The 10064-nt window shown below is 43.5% G+C and overlaps 1 protein-coding gene across 1 annotated transcript; it reads right to left on the reverse strand.

Annotated features, from left to right (window-relative positions):
* Nucleotides 1-2278: 2278 nt before the first annotated feature.
* Nucleotides 2279-7041, reverse strand: LOC131699076 (zona pellucida sperm-binding protein 3-like). The gene is made up of 10 exons (XM_058994816.1): nt 6935-7041; nt 6494-6678; nt 5989-6095; nt 5501-5592; nt 5097-5277; nt 4526-4634; nt 4241-4332; nt 3336-3421; nt 2904-3017; nt 2279-2515 (listed from the first exon to the last, which is right to left on the reverse strand). The coding sequence occupies exons 1-10, from the start codon at nt 7002-7004 to the stop codon at nt 2355-2357; spliced, it is 1197 nt and encodes a 398-aa protein (XP_058850799.1). The 5' UTR covers nt 7005-7041; the 3' UTR covers nt 2279-2354.
* Between the last annotated feature and the right edge of the window lie 3023 nt (nt 7042-10064).

Raw genomic sequence — 10064 nt, forward strand, 5'->3', positions numbered from 1 at the left:
TAATAGTTTCGCGCTTCTTCATTCAAAGGGCTATCAAACTTAACAGCAGCGCGCATGCTCATACCAGATAACACACAGCGGGGAGCACACAAGAATAACATAACGGTACAGCTTGAAGGAGCCGCCCTAATTTGGAGATTTTTTTTTTATGTTAGTTAGCATGTCTGACAGGAGAGACTGAAGGCGTATGTGGGTAGCAGTGTGGAGTAGTGGTTAGGGCCTTGGACTCTTAACCGGAGGATCGTGGGTTCAATCCCAAGTGGGGGACACTGGTGCTGTACCCTTGAGCAAGGTACTTTACCTAGATTGCTCCAGTAAAAACCAAGCTGTATAAATGGGTAATTGTATGCAAGAGTAATGCGATATCTTATAAAAATTGTAAGTCGCCTTATTAAGGGCGTCTGCTAAGAAATGTAATAATAATACAACGTTTTGGTGGCTTACGTTGTTACCTCAATTACTTCTGGTGCATTTACACACCGCTGTGTTATAGTATTTATTATAGTAACCATATTAATACACAAAGCATACCCAGAACTGTCCAACGAAGTGAGGGACAAAATAGGGAGGGATAATGCCGGGAGAACTACAGCGGCACGTCCTATTAGTGGAGCTGAAGACATCAGGGAAGGCTGTACAGGCAGCCCGCCGCCTAGAACAGATCCTTATGCTGTTCACAGACAGGCCGCGGTAGCCCAGGCTGGGCCTCCAGGAGATCAAAGTTAGCCTGGGGGGCATCAAGCACCAGCACCCAGTTTGGCTCTCGGACATCAAGGAGAAGTGCATTTTGGGGGCTGATGTCCTAATGGCCACGTGAGCTACACTAGACCTGGGACAGCAACAGCTGTGGGTACAAAGGGGGGGGGGTGGGGGTCAAACCACTACCACTGCAACCCGGGGGGAGGGGGAAGCCTGCCGAGCCAGGGGCATCGCCCCGACAATCATCATCTGCCACCTGTTCATCAGCCAACCTGCTCAACAGCTCTGGTTTCCCATCAACATAATGGCTGGACCGCTCAGCTCAGTACTACCATCTGCCAGTCCAACAGCTCCCTTCGCTGCAGTCTAAAGCTATGGAGAACCTCCATCAGCGCAGCATGGAGGGGCACGATGGTAAGCAGAGCCACATACTGGGATGGCTCCTAGGGGAGTATGAGGCCTGTTTTGCCCTGAAGGCCAAGGGCTGCACGCAGACTGCGTTGGTCCAGCACCACAACCATGGGAGCGTGCTCAGCAGCTTCCGCTGGCCAAGAGGGAGGCCATCATCCGGGATATAGCCGCCGATCATGTGATCGAGACATCTGACAGCCCATGGGCGGCCTCTGGCAGTTTACAGCGATACCATTCAGGCTGTGCAACGCACCTGCCACTTTTGAGTGCCTCATGGATAGCGTCCTCAGTGGCATCCCTGCTCAGCCTGTATTGTCTGCTTAGATTACTTGCTCATCCACGCAGCGCGCTATGAGGAGGCCAGTGCCAACCTGAAGAAGGTACGGGACTGGATTGGAGCCACTGGCCTAAAGGTGCACCTGGGGAAGTACCAACTGATGCTAGTGTGTAGTTCTGCCAGAAAATAAACTTGTCTACTTGACCAAGGTGTTTCTTTAAAATGTTCATTGTTACTTTTATGGGATGATTTTTGTTGGACAAGAATGTCGCACTACACCACAGCTTTATTTTCCTTTCTGCATCAGCCCTCCCAATTCTACTCCACCCACAACTTCCAGTTCAAGGGATTCATCCATGAAGGAGCATCCCACACTTGGTAGGAATCACTCTGAAATGATCAATAAAACTAAAGATAGTGATGTTAAGAGTGCCATCTACAAATATCCTCAAACCAAACTTGCATTTCCACAGCCCAAAGTGTTACCATTGCTTCTTTGAAGCAATGCTAACATAGTATTTGACCTGCAGTTCTGCCAATCTTGATTCTTACCACGTTTTCAAATCAAAGTCTTTTGGGACAAAAATAAAATTTAGTTGGGTGACCTTAAGATTCTGGCAAACCTTAAAAAAAAAAAAAAAGCCACCACAATAAAAAGCAGTAGCTTAAAACTGTTCAATGAACAGTCAAACTAAGCTTTCACCATCAAAACATCCTCAATTTGGGACACAAATGCCACTACTTGTATTTGTAAGGGTTGCTACATACACCAATCAGATTACTTAAATGGGTGAGCATTTATTCTCAGCAGTAATAGCATGGATTCCCTTAAAATGTCTACACATCCAGTTCTAAGTTACTCAATGGTACAAAATTAGACAGACCAGAGGCTCTATGAAGACATTTTATTTTGCAACATACAAATCAATTTCTGTGCTGGCAAGCTAGAAACCATGCCAACTGCATTTCAGTGGGCACAGGAATGAAGGTGCTCACTGCTGGACTTGGAGCAGAGTCTGGGATGATGCCACATGCACATGTAGTAGCCCAGAGACAGGGCTCCCAAGACAGCCATCAGGAGCAGGGGAGCAGCCAGGACAGGCAGCCAGGCCAGAACCTGCTGGGGCTCTGGGGGGAGAAGAGAGCAGGAGAAAGGGGTTAGGAACAGGAAGTGCTCCCAGTACAGCCATTGTCTCCAGTACCCAGGGGCAGAATCAAACAGGAGTGTGTTACTTTCAGGCCTGCAGAAGGACACCTCGGGACATGGTTAGTAGGGGTGGGCAAAGGCCCTATGTTCCAATACTAGAATACACTAAAGTTTAGCAATAGCTTTATGCAGCAAAATTGTAGTTATGCTGTGGACTTTAAGGTTTGGGTAGAAACAGACCACCACCACATGCCAAATTCTTTAGCGCTGCTGCAGGGAAACCTGTACTGTAAACAAAGTCACAGCCATACAAGCCATTGACAAGGAAGCCAAGTGGACACTGGATTGGAGACCGCAGGCTGAACTCACCCTCCAGTGACAGAGCAGGGCTCCTCTGGTAGAATTCCTGGCTTCCAGCAGACAGTTCCTCAGGAAGGATCCTCAGGGGTCCCAGCACTGCAGTGTGTCTCAGCCCCTCTTCAGCTGCTCAGGAGAAAAGGGAGCCTGGCTACAAACAGGCCCTGCTGCTTTACAGCAATGCATTATGCAGTACCAGTCACTACAGCAGGGGGCAGGCTGTAGGGTTGCTGGTTAAAACAATTTGCCTATAGGTCATTGAGCAGAGTAGCACCAAGACAAAGCACACGCTCTGGTTGGGAGGGAGGAGCACTGCACCCCTATGCGAGCATCCTTTGCTAGATGCCATACAATTTTAAAGTCACTCACCCTTGTAAATAAAACCAAGTAACATCCCAGAGCTACCTGTGCAGTTACATTACAGAGATATAGCAGAATTCGTACCCGTGTCCCTCCTCTTCCTGAAATTGCATTTGGCGGTACAGCAGCTGCACGCAGAGCTCCGACCAGGGTTATCCAGGAGCTCCCAGCTGGAACACGAGCAGAACACTGAACCCAAAGACATTTCAATACACTACTTGATAGCAGTACAATTTGGCCATATTTTTACACCCACTACATGAAGGTAAAAATGCAGGAGTGAACTGTACGCACAGAAATTCCCACAACAACCAGGTTTGTTTAGGATGCACAAGTAGTTCCCTAGGGCAGGGTTTCCTCCCACAATCCTGGTCCTGAGGGACCCCTGTGTCTGCAGTGTCTCAATTCAAGTCAAACCCTTAATTGAAACAATGTGCTTAGACCCTTATTGTTCTCATCTGCTAAAAAGTTAATTAAATTACTTTTAAAATTGTATAGTTAACTTGAAATCTCCAACTGCTTAAACAAAATTACAAAGGCCTAATTAAGCCAATGAATTGTTCAATTAAGTAATTCAGAACTCCATTGAAATGAAAACCAGACACATGGGGAATCTCAGGACCAGAACTGGGGAAACCCTGCCCTAGGGACATGCACACCATTACCCAACAGTGAGAACACATGTCAATTCTCCACACAACAGAATAGAGTGGTTCGGGCTCTGGACCAGAGGGTCGTGGGTTCAATCCCCAGTGGAGGACACTGCTGCTGTACCCTTGAGCAAGGTACTTTACCTAGATTGCTCCAGTAAAAACCCCCAACTGTATAAATGGGTAATTGTATATAAAAATTATGTGATATCTTGTAACAGTTGTAAGTCGCCCTGGATAACGGCGTCTAAGAAATTAATAGTCCTGGGTGACTAGTGTTGGTTAACTGGACCTCACAGCCTTGCACAGACAGCAGCCTCAGCAGGGTCCAGTCCTTACCTCCTGGTTCTCTGGTTGAATGAACAGGCTTTCTTGGTGGGGTCATTGAGCTGGGCAGGGTCCCAAGCCAGCAAGCGGCAATGGATATACACCTAGGATAACGGATTTAAAATAAAACTCCCAGACATTAAAATTGCTCGAACTGCCACCATCTTATTACCAGCTCTGAATTGTCCTTGCAAAAGTATTACACACCACAAGCACAGCTTCAGATACGTGTTGTCTTGTTAACTAGCTGCCCTGTGCCCTCCAATACAATCCACCATTAACCCATCAGATACTCACATCTGTATTCAGTTGTGTAAACCTGAAGGCCTGGACAACCAGACGGATCTCAGAGGTCTGGACTCTGGGCAGAAACCTGGAATTACCAGCCTGGCCGTCTACAAAGCATCTGCAAGGAGAAACACAAGCACTGAGCAGGGGGAGGCACTCACCAGGACTGGGGACAATCAGACAACCACTGGAAGTAGTGAGCAAGACTTCCAATGAGACTTCCTGTACAAATTACCATTCCAACCCTAGTCGTGTGCACAAGACTACACTTGTGGAAAGTTTGAACTTAAACTGGGGCTGGTTTCACAGACCCTCGTTAACACCAATCATGTTATTCATCTTCCCTAAAGATAGATTAGGGTCTGTGAACCAATTAGAAACTAGATAAAGAACCAGTCCATTTGAAACTACAATCTGCGCATTCCCAGCATGGACAGTAGTTCAGCTGAGCTTTTGCCATGTTCACAAAGCTGACCATTCAACGCCTTCCTAATTTAAAACAGGACTACTGTGCTCCCAAGTGTTAAACATTCAGATTTAAAATTGTGCCTTTACTATACAGCTTGCAGTGAATATCTACCCGTGGTTGGTGATCAGTGTGTAGGTCTGGCTTGAAGGGCTCAGCTCTGGAGTGCTGGCAGCAACACACTCTTCCACGTAGACCATCAGTGGCATGTGGAATTGCTGCTTCACTGCAGCCGCGATGTTGATGGGGGACCCCAGGAAGAACAGACTGGAGGTGCGTGGGGCTGAGAAGTCATCTGAGACATCAAGGAAAGGAGCATGAGAACAGCAACCCACCCAACTCATCTCACTAGCCAGGACAGAATAGCATTGACCAGCACCAGAGAAATTAAAACATTTTCTACTTGACTTGAAGTGACCTAATGAACACCAAAGGCTGCTCCCCTGCCAGGTTAGTGTTGCACTGGACACCTTCCTAAAGCAATAGACCAAGTGTACATTGCAGGATAGCAAACTCACCATTCATAATCCCCATGGTAAACTCCAGCTTCCCAAACCCATAGGCATCCCCAAGTGCAGGGTTATACACTGGAGGAGTCCAGCCAGCAGGTCTGGAGAAGACACCGGTAGAAAGCTTTAGTTAGTACAGCAACACACCAAAACAATTTGCATTCAGCAGAACACTGAATTGTAAACAATTTATTGGCAATATTTAATGCAAACTTACTCTTGGTGCCTTCACAGCAAGGAAGCTGGTCTAGAATTCCTAATGCAGTAAATCACTTTATTTTGCACAGATTACTTCCAGTGCCATAAGATGGGTTAAAATAACTGCTCCCCATTAAAAAGGCACAAAAAAAAAAAAAAAGATTTTGTAAAGAGTTCTCAAAAGGAAAGCCACAAATTAGATACCATTAAGTCAAGCAGACATGTATGACTCAATACCCCAAAGGTTTAACACATCTTCACAGGAGTTACAGCATGTTTAAGCCAAGTCCAGCACTCACTTGGTATAGGTGCACACAATAGCCTGATTGAATGGAGTCTGGTAGAAGCCTCTCTGGGTGGGCTTGTAGGTCAGCACATTCATGTAACTGGTAACATTGGCAGTAACCTGGGCAAGACATGGATTTAAAAAAAACTGAACAGAGATTAAACACTTGACCTGCAGTTCAAAAGGCAAGACACACCTCCACAAGATTGGCGTTACAACACACACCACCTGTCAAACAGCCCAAAGCCAAGACAATGCATTTAGTTTGTTTAAAGGAAAAAGTGCAAATACTCAAGTCATTATCCTTACAAAAGCTGCCAATACAAAATTTGTATCATTTAGTCCTGCACATCCTAGCATCAATTAAATATACACTTAAAGCCATTACAGCCAAAACCAATATTGCATAATCACTGCAGGAAAATTCATTAAATTACAATGCATATACAAGCATGTTCTGTGCAATACAGTGTAATTTGAGCCCAAACACTTCATACATGCCGTTAGAAGCCACTTACCATGCGCATGAAGCGGCAGTCCAGCAGCCCGTACTGGAACACCACCATGTTATTACCGGCGCTGCTGCTGGATGGAGGACAGGGTCCCAGCAGGAGGCCACTCGGGTCCAGAGGCAACGCCGATCGAGAGTAATCCAACAACACCCTCACAGCCACCGAGTCCACGCCGCAGGCTGTACTCACAGCTACAGGGGAAACAGGTTTAAAAATAAAGTAAAACACACAAATATTTAGGTTTCATGTAACACAAGGACAACATTTGTAACTATGAATGATCTTTGCATAGCCAAGTACGCACTTTTAAGTGTTGCACAAGGAGATACCATGTCTGGATATCAATAAAACGAGTCTGTTAACACACCAACATTATGTACCGGTACAGTCAGTACTAACGAAACTGAAGGCACACAACACACTAACCCCGCCAGTCGCCCACATTACCTTCCTGTGGTGCAGCAAACGGTACACAGCAAAGCGCAATCACGACACATTTCCACAACGCCGCCATCATCTTTCAAACCAACAGTTACCTACCAAACACTACCGTTCAGGAGCTTTTCTAGTGACATTAATTAGAGTGATTTGGCAATTAACACTGAGTGGACCACTGACACCGGTGTGACGAGTCGTGCCATTGCGCGGGTGCCTGCGTATATCACGCACATTCCAAGAGAAAAACATACTAAACAGTTAACATCAATTAAAAAATTGGACAGACCTTATTGCCTTGTTAACACTCCAGGTTTCGTTGCACCGTCTATACGTGCGTTCATACAAAACATAATGAACGACAATTAAAGAATTCTTGCTCTTATTGTATTACTCTTGCTCTTATTGTATTACTTGTATTGTAACGCTTGAAATGTTTTTGCTTACGATTGTAAGTCGCCCTGGATAATACTAAATATGTATATGATATTCTAAAATAGAATTTTTGCCATAACTGAACTATATTCATATTCAGAATTGTATTCAGAATTTCATACATGCCAACAGTCCCTATACGGTCGGGACAGTCCCGATTTCCTAGAAAATGTCCCGCGTCCCGATGCATAGGAAGAAAGTCCCGATATTTACACACAGAAAAAAATTCATGTATTCTGCACAGTTGAGTTAGAGAAAACCACACGCCGTGCTCTTCGTGTGGCTGACACATCTGCTGATCACTAACTTACCGGTATACAAAGGTAAGAACGCTTCATTTTTGCCTGTGTTTACTGCCATGCTGGTCACGTGCATCATGCGTAAGACCCACCGCCACACCGGGGACAAGGGTCCCGCTGAACAGTTTCCAAATGTTGGCAAGTATGGAATTTAATACGTTGCCGGTTTCAGTAGCCTATTTGGACAACTGTTAACACAAATATTTTGAAATAAATAAATAAAAATTATGGCAGTGACGTTCATTGCACAATTTCATACATGCTTTGTATATTTCTACATTTCTGACTGATAGGTAAATAATGTATTATACTGCCACTAAAATGAACTATTTTATGATTCTAAAGCCCATACTTATGGTATAACTGACCTTAAAAGAAGCCTGTCTGAGCAAAAGTAAAAAATAAAAATAATAAAATATTTTAATAAAAATAATAAACTATTCTCCAATAAAAAGGCATGGTACATGGGTTCTGTAGAAACCCTTACAAAAACCAGTGTAGTGGCAGTTCTTCCCATAATTCTAACTAGATAAACTAAAGTAGTTTTGTAGGATCACTAAAGCTTGGGTTTATGAAACTAGTTTCTTGACAACCAGTTTAAGCTAGTTAACTTTTTATTGGATAATATTTATTTAGTTTCTGGTTGCCACAATGTAAAGGTGTCCCAACTAAATGTTTACTTTCTGTCTAAGTCTGAACCTAAAACTTGGTATGAATCACCAAGATTGACATCTGTACTTGACAACTAAAGATGAGATTAGGAAATTACATTTAGCATAACTAAGTCTAATATTAAATTATAGCTTCTTTTGGGTTCAATTATTTTCATGTCTACAAAAAAGCACTACTTTATTTGAAGACCGCACTATTTTAACAATAATTTGTTCCAACAGCCTTCAACTGGAAAAATAATTTGAGTGTGAAGTTACCCATCTTAAAGCATTCCAATTACATTTTGCTGTCCAGCACTGTAGAGGAATCAAACTGGCCACCAAAATCAGTGCTGATGCGTTGGGCAACCATGGCAGCAAACAGTTTCCTGTTGGAGGGCCTGTTTCACTGTCTGCTGAAACAAAGGATCGCAGATGTGAGACCTGGAACTGTATTGCATGGGACTGCAGGACAAACATGGATAAATAGTTCATACAATCCTTCGTTATTATGCAGTAAAAGCTGTATGACAACCTCAACAAGTGCAGAATGATCAAATCTTAATGTGTCCACTATAAGGAGAAAAATCTACTTTTTTTAAAAAAATGACAAGGATTACAAATGAAGTCAAAATCCCTCAATGTAGAAAAGCATTGTTTAATTTAAACATGTTTTCATTTGATTATTTTTACATTTGCTTAGACGGGCTACTTTTAAGGTTGGTTATTCCAAAAGTATGGACTTTAGAATAATAAAATGGTGTGTTTTAGTGGCAGTATAATACATTATTTCCCTATCAAAATACATACCTTCAGAAATATTGAAATATACAAAGAATGTCTGAGAATGGGCAATGAATGTCATTGCCATGTTATTTATTTATTTCAGAATATTTGTGTTAACAGTTGTATAAATACTAAAACCCACAATGTACTAAATATTGAATTCCATTCTGAATGTGAATATAGCTGAATTATCATATACTATATTTAGCATTAAAAATCAGTAAATGTGATTCCACCACCTTTCTTTAATAGTCGTTCATTATGTTTTGTATCAGCCGCCACACAAAGCTGAGCGCAGCGTGGTATACTGTACTAATGATGCTCCAGTCAGTCTGCCCGGGCTGCACCTGAGCAATCTGAAAAACGGGAAGCCTCTAATAAGGTCATTTGTTAAAGTTAGTAAATAGTTGCGCTGTATAACTAAGTTAAATTTGAACTCACGCATAGCCGGTGCAACGAAACCTGGAGTGTTAACAAGGCAATATGTGTTGTGCTTGCGCGTTGCTGTGTACCGTTTGCTGCACCGCAGGAAAGTAATGTAGGCTACTCGTGGGGTTAGTGTGTTTTTTGTCTTATGTTTTGGTAGTACTGACTGTACCGGTACATAATGTGGGTGTGTTAACGCACTCGTTTTACTGATATCCAGATATGATGTTCTCTTGTGCAACACTTAGTAGTGCGTACTTGGCTATTTTAAAGATCAGTCATAGTTATAAGGTAAAACTTTGCATTACATGAAACCTAAAATAAAATGGTTGCATATTCCGCTTTATTCCAAACCCGTTTCCACTGTAGCTGTGAGTATGAGTGGCCTCCTGCTGGGACCCTGTCCTCCATCCAGCAGCAGCGCCGGTAATAACATGGTGGTGTTCCAGTACGGGCTGCTGGACTGCCGCTTCATGCGCATGGTAAGTGGCTTCTAAGGGCTTGTATGCTAGGTTCACGTAAGAAGCATTCGAACTGAAATTGCAC

The sequence above is a fragment of the Acipenser ruthenus genome, chromosome 21 (genome assembly GCF_902713425.1).
Source record: "Acipenser ruthenus chromosome 21, fAciRut3.2 maternal haplotype, whole genome shotgun sequence".
Classification (NCBI taxonomy): Eukaryota; Metazoa; Chordata; class Actinopteri; order Acipenseriformes; family Acipenseridae; genus Acipenser; species Acipenser ruthenus.

Bases quoted from the DNA above. Each gene is read 5' to 3' on its own strand.
- LOC131699076 (XM_058994816.1), bottom strand. From the start codon at position 7,004: ATGATGGCGGCGTTGTGGAAATGTGTCGTGATTGCGCTTTGCTGTGTA. The intron at 4,635-5,096 runs GTAGATATTCAC...TTCTCCTTGCAG, and splicing joins ACACTGATCACCAACCACGG to ATGCTTTGTAGACGGCCAGG. The intron at 2,516-2,903 runs GTGAGTTCAGCC...TTCTCCCCCCAG, and splicing joins CCCTGCTCTGTCACTGGAGG to AGCCCCAGCAGGTTCTGGCC.